The sequence below is a fragment of the Lepisosteus platostomus genome, chromosome 14, assembly GCF_059453375.1.
Source record: "Lepisosteus platostomus isolate fLepPlt1 chromosome 14, fLepPlt1.hap1, whole genome shotgun sequence".
NCBI lineage: Eukaryota > Metazoa > Chordata > Actinopteri > Semionotiformes > Lepisosteidae > Lepisosteus > Lepisosteus platostomus.
The window spans coordinates 4,836,740-4,861,810 of record NC_142624.1 but is presented as its reverse complement, the minus strand read 5'-3'; the positions used below and the strand labels follow the sequence as shown (position 1 = coordinate 4,861,810).

The following is a 25,071-nucleotide window of genomic DNA, read 5'->3' as shown; positions in this document are numbered from 1 at the left end:
AAACTGAAAAAAAAAACAACCCACAAATAAAATTGTATGTAGGTTTTGGATGATAATCCAAGTCCCCCAAAATAATTTGTAATAAATTCCAACTAGCATTATTGGTGATAGAACTCAGGTCAGCAGCAAGAACAGAAGTAAAGGAAGAGTTGCAATGAAGCTGTCCAAGAATTACTGATGGGAGTGAGTATCAGTACACTACTGCAATTTGGTTTTCATCGTTTAATGCAATATGTGCTTTCATAATTAAGATTTAGCAGTACATCAATGATTGCAGAGGCTATACAGCAGATGTCCACAACCTGATCTATTTCGACAGTGACTGCCTTTTTGTACAGAGCAACCCTGGTTTTCTTCTGAAAGCCGACATTAGTACTAGAAGCCATACTCTGGTGGGGCAGGCAGCCCAGAATGCAGGTCACTCTGTCTCTCGGATGTGCTGCGAACACTCAATTAACATGTACGAAAACGCAGAGAGGATAAATGCTTTCCAAGAGAAACAGAGAGTGCAGAATGATTATTCTTCAAGGAAAAAAAAAAAGCTAACACCTGGTATTCATCATAAAAAACCCCGATAAAAATCAGGCATTCCACAAAAAAGCATCTAGAAGTCATAATGTACGTTTTCAACATTTATATTGCAATCTTGAGCTTAAATGCAAGAGACATGGTTTATTTGTTTACCCATTAATTTGTCAGAGACATTCCTGACTTTAAAAAGCTCATTTGGCCAGCTAGCTCAGATATACAGTTTCAATACTTGGTTATTACAGCACAGCCAAGATAATTGTACCAATGCGGAGCTGAACAATAATTTTTAAAAAAAGTTATCCGTCCTCTCAAAAAAACAACAACTGGTCTGATAACTAGCAGGTAATGCTCAAGAATGTTTTTTCCCCATTTTAGAGTTAATATTATCCACTTCTCTAGAAGAAAAATGATGTGCACCACTTAGAAACATAGAAACAACTATAGCATTACTGTAAATAATTCTCACTTGTATAAATTACCACTTTACAAAGTCATAGTTCATGCGCAGCTGCCTTCTACTGACCATATATACCTCTAAAACATATCTGATTATCTGTAGAGCTTTGAGCTCTTTGTAGCAGTTGAAGAAACTCAATCATAATGTATTAAACCACCAACGAGCAAAGTCAAGTTTATGAAATGTGATCATTTTAGGAGGTAACGTTTTAATTAACATCTTGACACCTGCTTTAAGCGACTTCATACTACTGAAATTGCAAAACCCACCAAAATCCATTGTCTCAGCCAGAATATATGGAAATACTCAGAATTTAAAATTTATTCCATTTCTGCTCCCATTGCCGACTCTCAAAACATCACCTCACTCACTCTTACGCCAAATCCTTGCTGAGACAGGATCCTGACAGGCAGGTTACTCTCCAGGATAATCTAACTGGGTAAAAAAAAAACATCAAGATGTTCAGCAAATGTTGAATCGCTGTCCCAAGGGGAGATTTGGTCCCTGATTGTTAATTGCCATGAGATCTCTTTGAAAAAAACCTCCTAAAGAAAACGTTTTTGAGAGGACATTGTAACTTCCTTCCCATTGACAAGGCAAAATGTGTTGCAAGTACACTCGGAGTCTGGCCAGCATTAGAGGCTTAGACATACAGTAAGCTAATTGGTGCACTGCACCCAAAAATATTGGCAGTATAGGTGCTTTAAGACAAGAAATCCCAATTCTCATTCCCTAGCACAAAAGGCTACAAGTTACTAAGGAACAGCAAGGCCAAAGTGAGCAATTAAAGACAAGAATAGCTATATACATACAGGAATAGTCACATTTGGAAACGGGGACATAGCTGGGAAGTAGCTGTTCTATCCAATCATGGACCTAGCCTGCAGAGGTGGGAGTCGGTGATGGTTTATGCTGGCTCCAAATGGCAGTTTTTACAAAAACAATCCGATTGGAGCCATGCTCATTCCAGTTGTACAGTGATCACATTGTTAAAGGTTCTCAACCATTTTGGTGCAATATGCAAAACAAAAAAGGGCTCTTTCAGATTTTGCATTCGATGAGTTCCACGTCTGAGCACTTTCTGGAAAACAAACAACTGAAACGGAGAGTGAAAAAAGCTCATCAGCACATCTACAAGATCAGCCTTTCACAGCAAGCGTACGGCTCTCCAATTAGTCACCTGCGCAGGATGCAGAGAATAAAAAAAAAAATGCACTCCATTTCAACCATAAAGCCAGTCTTGCAGCACTCAAGTCTCCCTGCGAATACGTAGGTACATCTTCCAGAAGAATGCGTTATTTTTACATACACTTTTGTGATCAATACGGGCTATACCTTTCTCCCTGCATTTGTAAAACTAAACTCTAACAAAAAAAAATTATTGTTTTCATATTAAATAAAATAGAAAAGTTAAAACTATTGCCCCACGTCTTGCACCCTTTCCCAAGCTTCTCACATTACATCAAGTCCGTAAAGAAGTCCATGCAGTACCAATATATTGCAACAAAAGTCATATTTGTTGTCGTGTTTTAGAATTGCTTTACAATACAAGCGGCACAAAGACATCATGGAAAAGCTGACAGGTGGTTTGGTCTATGGAGTATCTGTGAAACACAGGGATATTATCTGCGCCATCCTGGGGGTAATTGATTCAGAAGTCCCGTTGGTCTTGCCAGTCTACCAGTCTCCGGTGAGTTTGGTGCTTTGGTCCCGTTTCGGGGGCGCGGGGGGTGGTCCCCGCCGTAACGTTGCATAGCCTGAGATGTTGCCCGACATGTAAGAGCCCTGCTTCTGCTGGTCGAGGAGCAGCTCTGGAGGAGGGGGAGGGAGAGCCATATCGTCCATCGTGGCAGCGGGCTCCAACTTGGACATTCGCGCGGACGAGAGGGAGCTGTGCCTTGTGATCGACTTCCTCTGCAGGGTCCGGTTAAGGTCGGCCAGAAAATTGGGCTGGACGCTCAGGTTTCCTTTGGGCGAGGTGGGAGCCTGCGAGCCGGGAGGAGGAGCCTGCTGATGGGGCGGAGGGGTGGTGGGCGGCTCGGGGACATCCCCTTGGGTCAGGCGGGTGCTGTCGTTGCGCTTGGGTAACGTGGGCGGGGGCGTCTTCTTCAGCGAGGCCTTGTTCCAGGCCTGGGGCTGAGGGTTGACCACAGCCACCTTGGGGGTCCCGCTTGGAGGGTCAGCGGGGGGAGGCGGGAGGAGCTCAGAATCCGGAGGCGGAGGGGGGAAGTAGTCGTAATCGGAAGGAGGGGAGGGGAAGTCGGATGTGGGCTCCTTGGCAGGTCCACCCTTGCCCTGCGGAAACATGGGCAGGTTGGAGAGATTCAGCTTTCCCGGCTTAGGGGGAGCCGGGGGTCCAGCGGACAAGTCCTTGGAAGGAGATCCCGAAGAGGAAGGCGAGGGCGATTCGGAAGGCTGACCGAATTTGCTAACCAGGTTCTCGACTTTCTTGGACTCGTGGTACTCGGCTGAAGAGTTGGACTTGATGCTGGAGTTGCGCTGGGGCGTCGGTGGAGGCTTCTTGCCACTAGGGCTAGACGTCTTGGAAGATTTCTTGACCGGAGACCCGGATTTTGCCTGAGGGGGGAGGGGAGGGGGAGCCGGAGTTGGCATGGGAGGGGGCGGAGGTGGGGGTGGGAAGGCCAGACTGCTTTCCGGTGGCGGAGGAGGAAAGTCAGGAGATTGGGTGGGCTGAGTCGGCCCACTGGGTTGCCACTTGGGCTTGGCCTTGACCGCGGGTGGAGATGGAGGGGGCGGTGCTTTAGGCTCGGGCTGCAGCACGCCTGAGGGTGGGGAACCTGGGAACTGGTTTGCAATCTGCTTAACTAAGGAAGGGGTTGGAGAGATAGGGGTGGACATGGGAGGCGCCTTAGAAGAGAAGCTGTGCTGCTTTGGAAGGGTGGGTGGAGGCTGGCTTTGGGGATGAGCGGCGGAGAAGCTCTGTTGCTTCTTTATCGGAGGGGCAGGGGGAGGGGCCGGGGCGGGCAGCTGAGGGGCGACGGGGGACACCGGGGAAGTCGGCAGGGTCACCCCTGGGCCGGGAGGTTTGGGGGCGGTTTGCGGGGGGAATCCCCCAAAGAAGAGTTTGGCTGGGGCTGGTGGGGCAGGGACCTGTGGGGGAGGGGGGGGGGGAGCTGGTGCAGGGGGAGGTAAAGGTGGGGGAGGAGGGGGAGGGGGAGGAGGGGGAGGCTCCGACTGATGGATGGGGGTAATAATATCCTGGGGAATGCTTGGGAACTTCTGAGCCAGGACCGCTTGGAGGCCATTGTTACTTAAGGGCTGATACTTGAGCTGGGCCGGAGGGACACCATTGCTCTGCAGGTGGGACTGCTGTTTCTGAGGTGGAGGAGGGGGCGTGAACTGCGGTAGGGCTGGGCTGGGCGGCCCTGGCTTCAACACGGCCATGGCCGAGCCGGGCACCGGAGGGGGAGGCGGCGGGGGCGGCGGAGGAGGCGGGGGCATGTTGGCTCCCGCGGGGATGGTGACGTGGGACTTTGTGGGCTGCAAGGTGGCGGCGGGAGGAACTGGGGGGCCCAGCGAGGGCGGCTTGAAGTGGTTGCCCCCCTGCGAGGCGGCGGCGTTCTGCAGCCGGGTGATGGTGCTGTACTTTGCAAACATCAGAGGGTTCGCCTGCTGGGCCGGGTTGGGGGGCGGAGGAGGGGGAGGAGGCGGAGGGGGAGGAGGAGGAGGGGGGGGAGGGGAGGGCTGTGGGGACACGTGGGAAATACTTATCCGCATCTGGGGGGGAACTTGGGGCAACTGAGGAAGATATGGTCGGCTGATGGAGTCCAGCCTCACCTGGAAAAGGAAAAGAAAGAAAACAAAACATCAGGCAAAGCCCGAGTCCTGAGAAGAATTCCTCTCCTGCCCGCAGGTAAAAAAATAACCATAAATCAAAGTAGACCAGAATGTTAAATACCGTTACTAAAATAAAAATACTGTAGATTCATTCCATGGTTATATTTGTAAGACGCTAAAATACCACAAAAAGATTGTATTTGTTTGACTGATTTACCTAACGGTTTAAAAGGTATACCAGAAAAGTGAGAAAGCTATTAAAATACAACGCAAAAAAAGAGAAAACGGGGAAAAAAATTACCAGGCAACATACTAGCTTCACTTGTGCAACATGAGACATTGGTCCCAGCTGAACAGTGGTCCTGACTCAAGTTTTTAAACATTTTCCTGTGATATTGTGCTTTTGTGCATTAGTGCTCCACTGCTCCTGTTCAATGACATTTGTCCAATTTACAGGCTGGGTGGAGTCTAAGTTTGAAAAACCCTTAAACTACACATCATTGCAATAATTTGCAGAAGCTGCTTTTTGGGAAAGAAGTATGAGTACTGTACATTTTGCTAGTCAAAGATCTGTGACGGTGCTGTCACTGTGGTTTTCAATATTCAAAAAGTGTTTAAAGGTTACTTTTAAAAAGTCAATTCAAATGCAAACATACACATCTTACAAAATATGAGGTATATCGCAAGCAGGAAATGTTTTCTTTATAGAAATAATCTATGAGTCACACATGTAAACCACTCACACACGGCACAATAAATAGAATGCTGGCATATGCAATTTGGAAAATCATCGTTCATCTAGAGACAGGTAGAGAATGGTGACAGATCAGAAAGGTACATTTTATGCTATTGGAGTGATTTGAGTCCAGAGTCTAGATAGCGTTAGTAACAGGTTTAGGATACAGGTTAACCGTTTACAGTACATATCATATATTGTAACATTACTGGAGTGTTGGAAAAAGAATGTTTCATGTTGCTGTGTGTGTCAAGCTAAAAATACGAAGAACCAATAAATCCAACATTTATGTGGGTCCAGATGAAGAAAACTGGTGATGCTAATACTTTATGAAGTATTTATGAATGAACAAAGCATTATAGCACCATGAGTCTTCACTCTTCACAGGAGTGCTCCTTTAATGGATGAACTTTTCAGCTCAAGTTATCCATCCTTATTCATCCTGCATATTTGACAGTTGTCCTTCCCTGCCTTCGTTCAATTTGTGATTCTTCTCTTTTACAGGAAGAGAGGAATGCTGGACTTTCCTTTTACAAAGTGCAGAAAAGCACATTTAATCACCAGAAAAATAAAAACAGGTTACTCAAAGGCGCAGAAACATTATCCCACACTTCTACTTTTCATAATGGATTTTGGCTGAGACTGTAGAACATTGTTAAAAAAAGGTTACACACACACTTTTCCCTACACATTCACAGACACCAAAGCTTGAAAGAAATGGACTCAACAGCACTATCTTAAAGGCATTCCCTTCTCCTCTTCCTTCAACCCTTAAACTGCCAGAACATACACAGCTCTCGTGTGATCTAACCCTGATATACAACACCGGCCTGACAATCTAGACCACTCTGGCCACTCTCTGTTCTGGTCACAAAATTGGTGACTACAGTGCTGTTATTCACGGTGCTGAAGCCAACAAAAGGTTTGACATTTGAAGAACATGTCAGATACTCTTGTGGCATTCCTTTCTTGCATTAATGTTGAATGCAAAGGCATTTAACATTATTTGTTTAAGACTTTTATTCTATCTAATGCTTAAATACTGAGTCATGCCTTTAATTTAACAAGGTTAGAAAACTGTAATGCCTTAATTATTGGAGTACCTTCTAAGGTACTAAATAGGCTTCAGTGTGGCCAGAATTCTGCAATTCATATGCTAAACATGAACACATAACTCCCATCCTCACGACACCACACTTGTTCCCAGTAAAGTATAGAACAGACTTCTTTATAAACTTCTCCTGCTCATGTTTAAGGCACTGAAGGGTAACTCCACATCATTTTATAGATGTATTGCATGATTAACAGTCTAACACTTAATAGGAGATCAATCTGTTTATTCAGGTTCTCTTACTGTGCTGAAAACTAGGCTTTTTTACTTCAGTTGTGTAGTATACGAGTGGTACTGTACAAAACTGTCAGCTTGCTAAAAAGTGCACATTAAAATTGAATTATCCAGTTCTGCACTCCAGTAAACAAGAAGACTCACCCTCTTCAATGATGTTGTATTCTACCTCAATATTATTAAGCAATTCTACACAGGTATACTAATAAACAAGTGTTATAAGCTAATTACCATAGAGAAATAATAATTTTCAAATTTAAAACTGCATATTGCAAGCAATATTTTTTACTAATTGCAATTGTTAGACTACCGTATAAAGGACTATAACCTGTACAGCACTGCTATACAATCCATTCAATGTGTTTCCAAATAATTTTTGCTCCTAGAACAGAAGTACAAATTCAAAAGTAAAGAACGCATTTGGGAGCAAAATATTCACAATGCCAGCTCCCATACATAACGTTAGTAGTACAGTTTTTTATCGTCACCTCCACAAAACCAGGTTCTCTTGACCTGAAAGTATAATCCCATATGAGAGCTGTAAGGTAGAATGGAATAAAGAGGAAAACTGGATTAATACATGAGGTGACAGGGAAGTTCCAAGATCAAATATATACAAATGGGAGGCTCCGTTTTTCTGTTAGTTCCAATGATGGCCAGTTACCGGGCTGTAGTACACAGCTACAAGTGTACCGGCTACACGTTCTGTAATAAATTTGAGAAAAGGCAGCTCTGGAACTTAGCTGTCATCCCTTGTTAGGTGCTCGGAACAACGACAAAGCAAAAGAAAAGACCAATCAACAACAAAGCGTGATGTGGATTGACTCTAGTTAATTAAGATACATCACCTCACAGTAACCCACATTCAGAAATTAAGAATTAAAGCTAGAGTAACAAGGTACGAGGTTAGTTGGTTTCAGGTGTGTGGTTACATTCAACTCAACTGTGTCACATTGGCAGGGCTGAACACCACCTAACCTTAATCCGACCCAGTGCACAGGAGCACAGGCGTGCGTGGCTTGACCTTCGACCCCTGGATAGACGAGGCAACAGGAGAAAAGTGGACGTAAGACACATGAAGCGAAAGACTTTTTCCAACACGGCCCCTGCCAGAAGCATGACCGCTCAGAACTAAAAACAAACGTGTACTGTATATCATTCAATTCACACACATGGCAAATGCTCTGGAAGATGCAGCAGATTTCTCTTTCAACAATGTTTGGCAGCTTTTTCCATGAAACACAGACATGATTACTGGAGACGGAGGTTCTGTGTTTTTTTTCTCCTGTCCACTTACATGCAAGAAAAAAAAATGGCCGATTCATGCATCCTGATATTTCTTTTGGCGATCAGTGCAACCCTAATTTAAAGAAAACGGACAGACATATGCACAAATTAACCAGGACCTGAACTAAAAAGTCAGTCAGTCCTACAAGATGCTTCCTACAGAAAAGGTCAAACTGATAAAAACTATGAACTGATGCAGAACACTGAGGGAAAAAAAACAGAAGAGCATTCAGAGGGCCAAATACATCAATTGGGAATAGAGTAGCATGTTAAACACTGTCACCACACAGTTGTAAATGCAATCTTGATGCATAAACATATGAACATCTCATACTTCAATGCCAAAAACACATCCAGAAAAACCAGGCTTCACATGTGCTGATGAGAGAGTTAAATTGAGGATACAGTAAAATTGTTAACAGAAATTACAACACTTTGTGGGAGGTTTAAAAAACTGATTTATCTGTAGATAGCTATGAATCTGTTAAGATTATCTATGATTAAGGTTTTATATGTTGGCTCCAGAGGAAAAGTAAAGCATTGCATTTCAAGCAATAGTTCTAGGAACACCAGATCCTGTTTAATTAACCCCAATTTACCTCTAGACTCCTTATCTAATTAGATAATGATACAATATTGCATCTGAATACCTTAGAGAGGAATGTAAACCCTCTTCAAACACACAATATCCTTCATATTGAATATTTAGCACAAGATTGTATTCTGAAATTCATTACAGCTGCATATCGCTGACAACAGAGTGAAAACTGTCCCCACACCAAAGAATTTGTGCACCATATAGTAGAAGCCAGAGTGCATTTGCTCTGAAAAAAAATCAAGAGAAGCTTTTGGCTTGGGTGCTAGGAGTGCCATTTGATTGAAGTAGTTTGCCAGACCTTTCATGTAAATGTGTAACAGTTGATGTATTACATAAAGAACTACGTTGTAAAAAAATATAGAACTACAGACCCGCTAGCAGGTCTCCTGACAATTTTGGACATCAAATCACACTGCGGGACATGTTGGGGTATACAATTATCGTTCATAGGAATATGCTCCCCAGTGCTATCTGTGTGTTAACAAATAGTGAACCATGGCGTACAGTTTTCACACAATAGATATTTGAGTAGACTTTGTAAGCACAGAATAAATTTGGTCATTTCACAAAATTCATGTGAAAAATCCTCAGTCAGGCCACTATAGGGTTAGGGAACACTGAAATGTCTTGTTACATGCACCACCCATCTACTCCAAACAGAACTCAATGCTCAATGCTCATTTTCATGCAAATGTCTTGGTGTGAAAACCCTACTGTTAGCCCTTCCTGCACCTTCTCATCCACAGAAAGAGGTAATTTTCGGTAAAAGAACTTCGACATTTTACAGTTTATTAAACTGCAGGGTGGTATGGCCATATGGCCAGCAGTCATATCACCCTGCAACTCACAACTGGCAGCCCACAGAAGCTAAGCAGCTGTGAGTCTGACCAGTACCTGGACGTGTGACCACCTGGGAAAAACTAAGGTTGCTGCTGGAAGAGGTGTTAGTGGGGCCAGCAGGGGGCGCTCACCCTGTGGGTCCTAAAGCCCCAGTATAGTGATGGGGACACTATACTGTAAAAAGCACCGTCCTTCAGATGAGATGTAAAACAGAGATCCTGACTTTGAGGTCATTAAAGATCCCATAGCGTTTCTCGAAAAGAGTAGGGGTATTAACCCCAGTGTCCTGGCTTTTACCAATCATGGCCTCCTAATAATTCCCATCACTGAACTGGCTTCATTACTCAGTTCTCCTCCCCACTAATAGCTGGTGTGTGGTGAGTGTACAGACGCACTATGGCTGCTGTCGCATCATCCAGGTGGGAGCTACACACTGGTGATGGTGGAGGGGATCCCCATTACCTGTAAAGCGCTTTGAGTGGAGTGTCCAGAAAAGCGCAATTTAAATGTAAGCAATAATTATTATGACAGTGTTGCCTACTGCCTCCTGTATAGAATGACACCTGGTTGTAAAACAAGTCAGTGGGAGTTTTTCCCTAATGGGAATTCTCTAGATTCAAATGTCAGCCCAGCTTGTTGTGCTTTCCCAAGCTCCTGAAAATCCCTGGGTTTTTGTATATACAGTACGATGACCTTAAAATTTAGGATTTGAGACCTGGACCAATTGGGGTTCTCTTCGACTGGTGTGGTACTGGGAGCTCATCTAAAAGGCAGCGATGACGGTCCGCGTGTGTGGTTCTCATGCTCCTCAAGTGGTGCACAGAAACTCTGTTTGGGGTTCGGGGTCACACTGCCATCTGGCCTCATGCCACTGCAGTCAATGACAGTGAAGACCTGGGGAGAAGGGGAGCGGAGGGGCGCCTACCTTGCTGGTTTCCTCCATCTGCGTCCCGCGTTTCCAGGCTTCGGAAAAGATGGAGCTGACGATGCTCTGGGAACGCACGTGTCCCGAGGACTGGGTGTCGGAGACGCCGCTGTCGGACTGGTTTGAGTGGTTGGAATGGGACTCTGCAGGAGAGCAGGTGCATGTCAGCACGCTGAAGCAATCGCCAATTCCCCATGGTAGCTCAGCTCAAAGCAATAAGCACACCATTTGGGCTCTCTTCTATAAAGCCTGAATCCTACTCTTGCCGAGTCACTATGGACATTCTCCTAATTTTGCCATTAAAAAACCATGGTGTCCTGTTTAATGCAGCTTGTTGATTGCTGACTGTCAGGACTGTGAGTAAGCAGTTTTAATTTCTCCAACGCCTATGGAATTCACAGATGACGTGGAACGTTCTAATTAACCTGATAATCAGTTCTAACCATGAAAACGTCAAATCGAGACTCATGAACAGCTGGTTAGTTCTGAGATGCCCTTCTATCTCCTTATTGTGGGATAATACCCAACTGCTACACTTAAGTACCGTTAAGACATTATAAATCCGAAGTCGTGAAACTTAAACCGAAACACTTAAGGAGGCTGATAGTCTCTCATTTATACATGTGTTCTTTTAGCCACAGGTAATGGCAGACAGCTGCATTTCAGCAGGTTGTTCCGGTGCAACATGCTGGTTGACTCAAGCAAAGTAATATTTACCACAGGAGGTGAGCAAGACTTGACAGAAAAATCAATGTTTTGTACATGGCTCACAGCAGCAATGTAACAGCAGAGAGGAATATTTTTGACAGTATCTGATACTAGTGGATTGAAAGTGATGATGAAAACAATGCTGGATTTATGGATATTTTGGTCATGGGAAGTTGTACAGGAGGTTGCCTTATTCAGTGATTACTTCAGGATATCTTAAGGAATGACCTGAATGACCCATATAGTTCCATCATATATGAAAGTGCTGAAACAGAAGTATAGAGTTCTCTCTCTTCTTCCGTTTCTAGAAGTATGTTTGAGCACAACTTTTCTAGGTGTTTTTGCACATCCTGTGGTGTGAAAGAATTGGCTTTTCTACTGCAGGAAAAAGTTCACTTATCTTTTTGCAGATTCTTAATGCATAACATTAGGAATGCTGAAGACATTTTATCTCTTAACATCAAACGACACTCATATTGATGAGAAAACTGAAAAACAGGATTTTGTTCAGCACACTTGTACACTTCTAAAAGAACTCCAATGTACGTGTACATAGGGCAATAAACTACTCTACTTCTCTTCACATGTCAGCTAACTGACAGTGCTGTGGTGGAAATGGGAAATGGATGGTGCTTAGAGGCTTCACCTGGCAAGCTGGAGGAACTGGAGCCGGATTTCATACTGGAGCTGGAGAGGGAGGACCAGTCATAAGCAGCCTCAGTCCTCTTCATGGCCTCCTGGTAATTCACATACAGCTGCCTTCCATACTGCGAAGCCACAGCAGACAAGATTCAGAACAAAGCAGCAGCCCAACTTAACAGCAGAAGAGGCATTCTTCACTTCCCCAGACGATTCTTCTTTTCAGTTCGTTCACTAATTCATCTGGTTCAAAAAATGTAATTTTTTTAAACTGTAGAACAAAAATGCTTTTCAAGGTTTTCTGACACCTTGAACACTGAATAATTCCAGCGAACAGCAGATAAACTTTGCAGAGGGGTTAACAATACCCAGTGTACAGCATCTAATAAGTTGATAGATACCTGTAAGTATTTCACATTGCAAAGAGAAGAAACATTGAGTTTCTTTTCTTCTCTTTTCAGCATGGAATAAACCTTTACTTGTTCCTTTGCAGCCTACGCATGCTGACGCAGCTCCCTACTTGAATTATTTCACATTGTTAAGGTTTCATCATGAATTACATTTGCATGGGTGTTCCCAGAGAAGCTGGACCACTTGAGACTGCTGGAAAGATGCAGTTACCTTGGCGATACGGATCCCATTGACCCACTGATGGAGAGTCCTGACGTCATCACAGCAAAGGTACTTGATGTACTGAGACTTCTTCTGAATCTGCGGATGCTGCACAGAAAAGAGAGCCATTAACTCAGCATCGGACTACTGTCAAACAATAAAGCTAGTCTTTAAGAGGAAGACGAAAGCACTGAGCATAGGTTAGATCCATTTTAGACAATGACATCTGGGATCTCTAACTGAAGGGAACTGGGGCAGCCTGTCTATACTCAGGCAGAGTACTGCATCTTGTTAGACAAGCAGTGAAGCGTGGGCCATCCTGTGTGAATTTCACAACTGGAAAAGCATATTTAATTGACTGAATATCACAAAAGACAAACTTATATCCCCCTCTTAAGTTAAGGGGTTCATTTTCCAACATGGGCCCACTGCTCACTTATAGTAAATCATATGGCAGGATAGTTTGTGCACAGTGGAATACGTTGATTAAAAAGTAACATAATCCTTTCAATGCTAATATCACATTTCTCTTCAGCAGTGAGTTCAGCAGGCTGATAGATTTCCTAAGGGAAGGTGACACACTTTCGTTTGTGGCTTTTCTATGAACGCATATGTGATTCCTATCAATGAATCAGGGCGAAACACCATCAAATTATTGCAAATTTGACTTTAAGGTGTTGTTGAAGAGTAGAAAGAAAGTCGAGTCTCCTTTCAAACTCTTGAAATTGTGTAAGCTTTAAAATAAACGACTTTATACGAGTCTCATGTTTCAGTGATGGTGCTTGTTCACATGGGTCAATTAAGACATTATGAAAGAACCAAATTCTAAGACCAAGTTGTCTAAACCAGGAATCTTAGTTTTAAAGAAATCATTTTTAAGACACAAACATGACATTCATCACCAATGGTTGCAATTTTGCAAGCAATATTACATGTTCAGTTCAGTCTGGATGTCCTACAGCATCTTAAGTACCCAGTGGTGAAAATAAGTTTGTGAACCTTTTGGTATCACCTATATTCCTGCATTAATTGCTCCTAAATGTGATCCTCTACTAAGTAATTTAAATAGACACACAACTCAAATGAGTCCCAAGATCCAAAATTATTGTGTTATAGAGCTCAGACCTACATGTAGCTATAGGTCATGGTCAAACAGCAGTAATTGTCAACTGGTATGGCTTTGATTTTATTCCTACTTGACCCACAGCTGTGCTACTGTTTTAATCTGCCCTTCAGATTAAAGCCAACAGCAACAGCTCTTTCTTGTTCAATAGGCCAAAGAGAGATTTCTGTGCTGAAATGTAGCACAGACACCATGCCAGCAAATCACAAAAGTCTTTAATGTCACCAGCTGTAAAGACCCTGAAGTATTGCTCAGAGCCCAGGAGAAATATTGCTTCAACGGAGCCCTCTCTACACCCCAGTACACGCATGCATCGTTTGGCACCATCAGAAACATTATACCCCCAGAAGAGGGATTAGTATCCACTGTTAGAAACAGTTTCAGCAGCTAAACTACAAATTGAAGGTTTTCTACCTCTTAGTTCTGCTGCCAGTTACGTGCACTGAGAAAAGTGAAAAGGACCATCATCTACAATTTTACCGGGATGTTTAAACCTCTCGCTTTAGGAAACTCTAGATGTATTGTAACATACTGCACTAGGTCACAAACTCCAGAAATCTTTCCTCCTGGGTTGTATATGGAGTGGATAAAACATTCCGTTTAATTTGTGCGGTTAATCTCCGAGAGATGAGAGCTTCCATGGAGCAAAAAAAAAGGCGTCTGGTAGGTCTGCTCTTCGTAGTCTATCCATTTATGCAATTTTGCACTTCATTTGGAACTAATAAAATCCTAAATGAGCCTGGTTGTATTGTACCAAGATCAGGTCAGGTGGCTTTCAGCTTCAGAGCCGATTCCTTATTTTAATGGAATACCAGGATTTGTTCATTCAAATTCCTGTTTTTGTGTCTCTTACACATTTTGGAAATTGTCTTTTAACTACTGGCGTTTCCTTAAGTAACTTCAACTTTCGAACAGAAAACAATACCTTGCGGGCTCAATTAAGTCTCCAGTTGAGTAACAAGCCGAAATGAAACCCAGCAGGAGTTTGGGCCTCCGGGCTCAGGCCTGGGAGTCTGCACAGCACTAGACTGTAGGGCTGGCCGAGCTCTGGGTCTGGAGCCCTTGGAGCTGAATCCGGATTCAGAGCCAGAGCGAAGCCGGAGCTGGGGCTTCCCAAGTTCCGGAGCCTGGACTCTGGAGCCTGGAGCTGAGCCGCATCAGGAATGAATGACTTGAACCCAAAATCCAACTAGCATAGGCCTGGCATTTTTCAGTAATGGAAGAAAAAAGGGCTTTGTATTTCCATACTTCGCACCGAGTATTCAAAGGAACAAGTAAAGGTTTATTCCATGCTGAAAAGGGAAGAAAAAAAAACACAAAGTTTTGGCTGTGGAGCCTTCTTCGGGTGTGAAGAAGGCTCCAAAGCCAAAACGTTGCGTTGCTTTGCAGCCTATGCATGCTGACGCAGCTACCTATTTGAACTACTGAGTATTCAATAACCCACACTTGTAGAGGACGTGGTATATACTGAGAGCACTGTAAGATATGGCACACCAAGACAACACAATGGTGGGGGTCTTTCACAGGATTATCCATCTCTAGCTTAACTCCCCACGTTACCACTGCAACTAATCAACTGGTTATTGCACCACATCACTCAAGCTCAAGACTGGAGTCGCAGCTGGGGCTCCTAATCGGCTCCACAGCCAGGCTGGAAGCCGGAGCTGCTCCGGATCCAGAGTCGGCAAAGACGGAGCAACCCAACCCTACCTGAATGAAATCCACAGAAGGTCCCGCAGTATATCCTTCCTTCCCACTAGATGGCAGTGCAGGACCACAACCTGCTCAACAAACAGGCTGAGGATACATTTCATTTTTCCATGCCTTTTTTCAAATTGCTGTTTTTTTTTTCCCTTTACCGGATGAAATTAAGACACCTAAAATAATTTTGCTAACTTGTGCTCTGCCCCCGATAAGAAGAAAATAAGCCAAAAAAAAAACTTCCATTGTCAGAGATGCATCAAGGCTAAGGATAAGCTGCCAAAACTGCCTGCTTCATACGATACAAGACACCTTCCCTCATTCTCATTCAGCCAGTGTCACCATGCTTCAGTCTGCACCGGAGGAACAAAGGACAGTTCGCCAGTCTCCTGCCCCCACCCCAGAAATCACCTCGAGCGCACACTGACCCACCTGCTGACACAGCCAGCCTGCCACTCTCCTCGCAGAACAAGACCGAGGTGTCAGTCTGACAGATACGCACACCAGGCAGAGGGAAGGTTGCAAAGCTCAGTACCTGACTAACAGGAGAGATGCTTTTTTTCGCTTCTCCACCAAGAATGACCGGGTCCCCCTAGTGGCTCCTTCGTGTTACTGCACAACAACTTGATAGAGCTCAGTCAGACTGGTACAGCTACTGTATGAAGATACTTATACACGGAAAATCTCCTTGGTTGGTAATGAGGCCTGCATGTATTTTGTCAAAAATAAACTTTTGCCATTTTCCTGCTATCAAGGCAGAAAAGCAGGGCTTCTATGCATCAATGTAAAAACCAGCCATCCACCAAAAGCACTGGCTTAAAAAGCCTACATACTGTAACTGGCTGTATCACTCTCAGAAACGTACAGTAGGTGGTTGGGATAACATTTGAAAAGGCCTTGAGCTCCATAAAATAGGACCAACTTTCAGAAACTTTTAAAAGAAATCGTATTTTTCTCCATAGTTTCAAACCCACAGCATCCTGAGTAACGAGATTTCTGCAGAAGATGGAGGTAAAAAGTTAGTCCGAATAATACTTTGAGGGCACAGTTTGGCTTGTTCACAGCATATCTAACTAATATGTTAGATATGTTCACAGCATATCTAACTAATCCCATCAGCATTTTCCTGAAGCAGAACAAAAATCAGAACCATGAAAGTGTAGCGACGTTCAGTGAAAGTCCCTTATGCAAGTTCTGGATAAAGTGTTACTCACATTGGTATCTAAAGACGGCCCCACTGAAGAGCATCAACAGGCTTCATCAAGCTAACAAGATTCTAATTGGAATTTTCAATGGAAACCTTGTAATCTTTAAAGACACGTTTCCTGTCGTTTTGAGGGCAAATATGACACATCTAATGTTACATTTTTCTTTCTCACATTGAATTGTGCCGGTTTATGAAAATGAGTTTAGCAGTTGTAACTTTTTAGAAGAGAAGGACTATCTAATGTTATTGACAGAACCAGTTTTTGGGGTAGGACATCATCTTATACTTGATAATTACAATTATCCCTACTTGTTTTGCCGTTTTTGGCACATAAAAATGGACATCATAATCATGATCATTATGTAACGGTCATACTGCAGTCCAGTGTGAGTGTGAATATTCACACCTTTGGGGTGATGAAAGTCCATTAACAATGAACCTCCCTGCTATTGGATGATCACACACAACTTGAGTCTTGTATAATAGTGCACAATATGTATAGTGCCTAGCAGATGATATTTAATGTAGACAAGTACAGGGTACTGCAATAAAAACAAAGTATATGCTCGTTTTAAAATGTATTTCTTCTGGACAAGGTATACAGTAGTTAAAAGCGTAGAATGTAAATCAATGGATAGTATGTTCAAATTGTACAAATATCTAGTAAGACTATGCAGAAAACTGTGCATATTTGTTTCAACACATTACAAAAACAGATATTGCTGCTCTGGGCTCTGTCCAGAGAAGGGGATCCAGATACATTCCGAATAATTTTTGTCTCAAAACAGAGACTTTTACGAGAGGACCCGTGTCAGAGTGTTCAACTTGTCGCAAGAGGAAATTACAAGGAAATACATCTGAACACGAGAATAGGATAAATTTTTTTGGATACAGGATTGTGGGAATATGGAACGGACTACCCAGCCATGTTATTAAAGACAAAACACTGGTTTATCTCAAGAAAAATATGTTGATATTCTTGGATTATGTAGCTGCCATCTACAGTACCAAAGGTCAAGATAGGCCAAAAATGCCTCCTCTTTCTTGTTACCAGACTTACTGTATGTTCTTAACTGGGTTACACTTGGGCTTTCTATGCCTGCTTGCTTTTGATTTATTGTGAATCATCTTAAGAACGAAATATTCTACATGGACTGTTTTTATAATTATAATTAATAGAGAGACTTTCCTCTTTGGACACTCAGCCTCAAAACAGAATAGAACGTTTCTCACACTTTTACATACGGCTGACGAATAAAAATCAACAACACAGAGAGGGCAGACAGGAGCGGTAATGCTTCCTCAGTTTGTGCAATTAAAAGCTGTCACAGCACAGCTCATTGCTGTTTTACCGAGGCTGTTGCGAAATAAGTCAGCGATTTAAATCCTGTAGGTCAACTATCACACTCATCATGAAATGGAATCTGGGAGAGAATTCTCTTCCGAAGAGGGAGCAAAATTTGCCCAGAGAAAACAGTAACCAGGATGAGAAGAACCTAACAGAAAAATAGCAATGCTGGCTGAAGAATACATTAAAATACTCCTTCAGTTTAAGTCATTTGTCCTGTAACTTTAATAAAATCAGGTTGCCCAGTTAAGTCTGAATGAATACCTTTGCTCTGAAGATTTAACAACATTTAACACAGGACAGTCTCGCCAAAAGATGATGTAGATCTACCCACAGCCAGGGATATGCACAGCTAGGATATTCATTTTAGTATTATTACAAATAAAAAAAGCCCTGCATTGAGACAAGGGGATCTGGATGAGCTATAATTAGGGTTTAAAGTAATTTAAACTTCTGAACCATGTTTTTTGAGGAACTACAGTAAGTCCTCAGAAAACAAACACGCCACTATCAAATTATTCAAAAACTTGGAGCGAGACAAAATCAAAACTGCTTTTTCTGAAAGGACTGGGATAAAGATTCTCCCTGAGGAAGACTTGGGAATAGATTCTGGATCATATCTTTCCCCACAAGCTTATAGCAAAACCTTCAATAAGTAACCATAATATCTGGTGTGGTCTTTCATTATTATAAGGACATAAAGAGGAACATGACTTGGAATTCGTCTGTTTTTTCGAAAGTTGAAAAGCCTGTGAAAAGTACCTTGAGGGCCAGGCAGTAGTCAGAGGGTGCTTTGTACTTGTTGCGATAGTCCTGTCCATAATAGACGTTGACATGGTCCAGCTGAAGGAAACAGACCAAGTCCCTTGAGACCTGCAAGAGTGAGAGAGAGGTTGGGAAATACTGAATACTGAGGAGTCAACTTGAACACTTTCAACAGCACATGTAGCAACAGAAGTATTTCGTTCCCACATTTTTGTGATTCCTAATTGTTAAGAAATCTTATTTGACCCATACAAATAATCTTCCATACCAGAAAGCTGAAACTTATCAAAAATGCCTTTTCTATACAGTACATTTCCAGCACTATGAAAAAGTGAAAATGACTTTTACAGCACTACTTGGGTTACAATTCAGGAGAGGGTTTGCTATGTTCAGAAGTTGGAAGCTGAGAAAATCTGGTTGGAGTTACTGTGAGAAACATTGGTCCTAGAGTTCAATATGAACAACAGACTCCATTAGAATCTCTGCAACAGGCTGTTAGACATTGTAAAGCAGACAGCATTTGTGTAGAGGGTAGTCCATTATTTTGTACTCATTTGTATTCAGGCAGCTATCATTCACTTTTGAGTCATCATTTAGATCCTAAGGCTGTTTGTTTTAGTTAAGCTTCTAAAGAGAGACGTCTGTAACTGTAACTATCTACACCACCAACAAACCAGCAGAAGTTGTTTGTGAAACCAGAAAGGAGTTCCTTCAAATTTGGGGGCACTTTGTATTCAACTATTATTTCTTTCGCTTAAAGGGGAACCGCAGTCCCAATTTCTCAGACCAGTTGTTAAGTCTCGGTAACAAAATAAATTCATTACCGGTATAGAAACATTTTACAAATTTCGAAGTAAGCACAAAATCGTGACTTTGTGAAATTACCCTGAGTCTCCATGTTGTCACAAACTTGTATATGCCGCTGCCCGTACCTGGAAATTTAATCTATTTTGAGATGTAAATTGGAGGTTTTACACATTACTGTGTACATTTTACTTTTCTTGTGGTTTGAAATGCTGATTCTTTGTAACCCCAAAATATAAAAATAGCACTGAAGTCCCCCTTAAAAAGTGCTAAGCATTCTAATGCTTCAAATAATGTACACAGTCCTCATTAAGGAAAAATAGGAAAACCTTGAGAAACAAAGTGAAAATGGAATGGAAACAGCAATTCACTCTCCTTCTCCCCGAAAGAGATGGGGTGCACAGAATGTTGACCTGCTGGCATGGTGTGTCAACTGACGATGCACCTCGCTTGAGTGAGCATCATAAAGCTGAAACCAGGTGCGATTTTAAAAAGTCTTAAAGTGTAATAACCGACAAAACATTTTTTTAAAACACGTCTCCCTCAAGCCGAGGGGTTTTCTTTTGAATGGTGTTCTTCTCAATGAAGAGACAATGACCAGTGAAAAACAAATATAGGGAACATTAAAACAGATCCAAATGGGAATATTAAATCTTGTGAAAATGTGCAGTTGACTAGATAAGTATACTCATGACGACTCCTGGAACATTTTTCCTGAAACACATATTGAACAAAGGCCAGAACACTGCAAGACTGCCAGGTTCCGACTCACCAAAATTAGAGTGGGAATCTGATTCAGAGTTTGGGCTGAGTGCAGCCCAGATGATTAATTCAGTGTTGAACCTCTACGTGCTTCTTATCCAAAAGGAAGCACATGACAGTCTTCAAACTGTCTGGTTCTAACGAAAGCATTACTGGCTTTAATCTAGAAATTTGGTTTAAAAAAACAAACAAACAAATTTTAACGGCCTGTTTTTTAAACCCAATGAGAAATGTCTGTAGGTGACACTTATTTCACTTTGGTGAAATTCATCATTTCATAACTTCATCAGAAAAAATCCCTTCATGCTGTGTTAAAGCTTTTGTTAAGTTCAGAAACCTATCCTCCATCATAACCCATCATAAACCACATAACAGGGGTTATAATCGACAATTTTGCCACTTGAGAATCTGCAAAAGCAGTGTTGGCATTAGGGAATGATCAGATTTAAATGCTGTGAGTTGTCTTTGGCTAGTTAAGGAAAAAGTTCAAATTCTTGGGCCAGGAAAGCAGACAGGCTGACACAGCCAAGAAGCTTCATTCATAGTTCCAGGTCTTGGCAAATTGGGGAACAAAAGAAAGTGATCTAAGACATAAATCAATATCTTGTCTGGCTGGAAAACAAAAATGCATCAGAAAAGAATGATTTTGAGTCCACACTCTTTAGAAATGAAAGCAAAGAAAAAAATACAGCAGTCTGCAGAATCAAAGCAATGAAAAACAGAAAAATTAGAAGGTGTGCACCTGATTTGGAGCGTGAGCACTGCAGGGTTACCGACACTGATCAAAGAAATTAATCAAAGAATTTTGGCCAACAGATGTACACGCAAGTGAGATGTTATTCTGGATTTCCAAAATAGAAATGACCCACGTTCCCAAGGAAAGACAGTAATTATATACTGCAGCTGTGATTCTTGACAAACACAACAAAGAATTCTGTCCCAATATCTCAGCGACTGAATACAGAGAGTGTGGGACAGTAAGCAAGAACAGAACAACAAAATATCAAGCTGCTTTCTAAAACCAATATGATTGACAAATGAGCATTTTAACTTCCCCCCCTTATTCTGCTTTTTTTCTCCCAAACAACTTTTAATAAAGTTAATTTAAAACAATGCAACTAGAAAGAAAGGACCCCTAAAATTAAGCCAAACCACTGCAATAGAAATACTGTGAAACAAAGATTTGACATTGTCAATAGATATAGCACACTCAGCTGCCCACAACCTGAACTCCCCTCTCCTGGCACTATGGATCAGAGCAGTAAAGCGCATCGTATAAATGACATCAAGGCAGGACTGGATCCAATGATATCATATCCGGGAATGCAAAAGACATCGTTTGAGCCGAGGAGTAACCAGCCAGCCAGATCTATTCCAGATGCTGCGAATTGGCCGAGATTGGAGTTATCACTTAACCGCAGTGCTAGGATAGAGCAAGGCATAGATAAGAGTATGAGGATTAGGAAGATACACTTCCAATCAATCCTGTCCTTATTCTCTGTCCTGCAGGCGCTTGACTTTCACTTTTATTGTGTGTTCCTGTTTGCCTGCGAACGAAAAGGTTGGGTTTACAATTGCTTCCAGGTTTCTCAACTGCTCAACCAAAAAGTCTTTCCTGGCTACAGAAATCAGCTTCTCGGTCTGCAATGTCTTAAGGATACAGGCGCATATTTCGATTTAAAGCTATGGCCATTAAAATTGCTTTCAAGGCAATGGATGGGTTCTTTCTTAAATATTTAACCTCATATTACTCGCATTAATTCAGAAACCAAAGTATCAAGAAACCTTGTGTTACACAGCCAGGCTGGCCTGGATACACATATAGTAGAGACTGACATCAGGTTCTGTCACTGGGGCCTGAAATGACAAAGTCTTTTCTCTTTTTTTCCCCAAGGATTGTTTCCTGTCCTGCCTCTCACCTTGGCTTTCCCCTTGGGCACAAAGTAGATCCCAGAGGCTCGGAGCAAGAAGTAGCGTTTCTTCCAGGATTTTTTCCCATCTTCTTTCAGCCACAAGACTCCCTCAATCTCCGGCACGGTTACCGAAGACCCGCAGAAACACTCCTGTGGAGAAGAAAAGTCCGTCACTGCTGTGGCTGCAATTTGGCAAAATGGGTATTAACACATGCGAACGTATTGGAAAATGCTTACATTTTTTTAAACTTATTTTTCAATTATTGTATTATTTTGACGTCATTTGTCCCCTGGTGACTTGACCCAGGCTCGAACCCTAGGTCACAGAGCTCTCCTGCACTCATAGTGAGCACCTTGCCTGACCAGTCAGGAGCTCATGCGATCCTGACATTACTATATCGTGCCTGTTCGCAAGTAGACAGCAGTTTTCCTTTCATTTATTTCTGTGTTTTACGTAAAACACAAGGCTACATGGAAGAAATGCAAAATTTGGAACAGAAATCAAGTTTAAAGGTCCTGACAAATCCTCTTTCAAATCATTTTTCCCCACTAAACACACAGCTCTGTCTTTCCTTAAAAGCTAAACTGAACAATCTGTATGGCCTGATTACTAAAACAAAGTTGATATTTAGCCCATTAATGAAAACCATACCTGAATTTTAAATATTTTGTTTAGGCCACTAAGACTGTCTGTGCAGTACGCACACCTTTTTAACTAGTGGAGGCTTGGAGGGGCCACATGGAAACCCTAAGGACTTCCTATTTTTAATCTAACGGCTTTAAATGAGGTGTCTCAAGCAATGCCTGATGCTTATCTTTACCCGTTGTAGGTATGTCACAAGGATAATTCATGCCCTCCTCGTGGACAGTCTAATAGAACTTGTATGCATGCAGTTTTACCTCCAGTAGCGCTTCCTTGTTCCTGTCTGCCATTTCAGAGGTCTCCTTCTTGCCCAGTAGGTAGTTCTGTCATTCACAAAGAGAGACACGCTAATCAGGATGACACGCAAAAACACTGCACCTCTCTCTCTCCACTAACAAGCCTGTCCAGGACTCAAGCCCTGCTTCAGAAGAAAACAAGATCAAGGTCACAAACGAGCAGTCATATGATCCAGCTAGTCTGTTGGGTAATTATTTGATCCAAGGATCTTCACTTGAAAAGCCAGAGTTAGACCTTCAATAACTGGTGCAGACTAACACCCTTCTCCCACAACTATTAAGGTAAAGAAGCAAAAAAAGTTCCTCATCTCCTTGCACCAGCAAGTACCGTTCTCTTGTATCCTCTGGCTTGTGTTTCACCATTCATCCTGAAAAAAGTTATCTGGATTTTACTTTGTTAATGCCTTTGAGAACTTTGAACACATTTATCGGGTCCACTTGTAGCCTACTCTGTTCAAGACTAAAAAGGTTCAGTTCCTTCAGCCTGTCAGTATAGGACATTCCTTGAAGTATCTGTTTGCTGTACTCTAGACTGATTCCTGGGCAGCAACATTTTCTATGTAATATAGTGATCAAAACTGTACAAGGCATTCTAAATGAGGCCTAACTAGTGCTTTATACAATTTTAACATTGCACCCATTCATTTGAATTCTACACTTTTAACTACAGTATGTAGCCTAACATCAATTGCCTTTTTTATTTCTTTCCCCACCTCTGTACCTTAACAACGTAGGAATAACCGTTAGCTCTTGAAGTAAACTATTTTTAATACACTCGGCATGCCCTGTAAAGTCCTGTGAAATGCACAAGCAGACTGGCTGCTGCCAAGGAAATTTGTTATTTCATCCCTGGAGAGCTGCTTGTACTTCTCACCTAAAAAAAGAAACTATAGTTAACGGGAAACAAGCATCTTAACACTATAAATGTGCAGAATTCCCAGCATTCCCCCAGGGCAGAATCAGCTCCTGCAAACTGTTACATTCAGCACAAAGTACAGAATAGCCTATTTTAAAAAAGCTGTGTCAGCACAAGTGAGACGTTGTTATGCGTCATAAATGGGACACAGTAGAACCTAAAGACAGCACAGTACTGTAGAGAGTATCGCAGGTCAAGTCCTTCTGCCTAATTCCAGGTCCCAATCCTCTTCACCCTCCTAAGTGAAGCAAACAGTGCTTTTGAACAATGTGCCACTCGGGACAACTTTAATAACACTACTAACAATGCTAACTCATATTTATGTAGTACTTATCATCTGTGAAGACACAGATAGGTCAAAAGAACCAAATATTTGTAGTCATGACCACAAAGGACTATGATGGGATCAGCTTAGAGTCAAGAATTCAAAATCCTCAAAGGTAGAGACAAAGGCAGAGCAATGGACTCCAGGCAAGCTTTATTTATCTGTTTGACCTCACTACCATTTATCAGCCTAACTAGATTGAGATTTTCGATATCTGCACCATATTGTTTTTATGAAACATCTGAATCTAAGATATGTTTTCTTTACCCTTCTCGGTTCACTTTTGCTGTAATTCACTGAAAGCAGTATCAATCGACATGCCAAGAAAATCCAAGTTAATTGTTTGCTGGAATTGTTAAACTCTATTATTATTTCCTTTTATCCTAGGGTGGCAAATTTAAGGATTTTAAAACTCATATGGATAGGTGCTGCGAGACTACTACCAAGAGATTAACTCCTCTCGCTTAATCCAAGAAAGTATTACCCCACCTGTAGTGAAAGGCCATACAGATCACATTTGGATTTTATGCGGCTTGCATACAGTATAACACAGATTAATTATACTGTTCTTTGAAAGATACCATTTGATACAACTTTGTTAAAACATAATATTCCTCCTGAAATTAATTTCAGATGCTTTTGTTTCATAAAAATGAGGCATAACATTAATAAATCTGTCAGCTTCAGAATGTTTAGAATCCCTATAAACCACTCTCTGGGTAACCTGGTTTAGGACAGCATAAATGTCTCATGGTGTATCTACAGTGAACAAATATGTGAATTCAACATTTT

General features: G+C 42.1%; 1 protein-coding gene across 5 annotated transcripts in view; it reads right to left on the bottom strand.

Annotated features, from left to right (window-relative positions):
* Positions 1–207: 207 nt before the first annotated feature.
* raph1a (Ras association (RalGDS/AF-6) and pleckstrin homology domains 1a) overlaps positions 208–25,071 on the bottom strand; it is a 134,547-nt gene continuing 109,683 nt past the window's right edge. For all 5 annotated transcript variants that reach the window (XM_088606653.1, XM_088606652.1, XM_088606654.1 and 2 more), the window contains 7 exons: positions 23,000–23,065; positions 22,106–22,249; positions 18,618–18,728; positions 12,486–12,584; positions 11,872–11,992; positions 10,518–10,660; positions 208–4,786 (listed from right to left, as the gene is read on the bottom strand). In XM_088606653.1, coding sequence (XP_088462779.1) covers positions 2,666–4,786; positions 10,518–10,660; positions 11,872–11,992; positions 12,486–12,584; positions 18,618–18,728; positions 22,106–22,249; positions 23,000–23,065 — 2,805 coding nt within the window. In that variant the 3' untranslated portion in view covers positions 208–2,665. The remainder of the gene's footprint in view (positions 4,787–10,517; positions 10,661–11,871; positions 11,993–12,485; positions 12,585–18,617; positions 18,729–22,105; positions 22,250–22,999; positions 23,066–25,071) is intronic.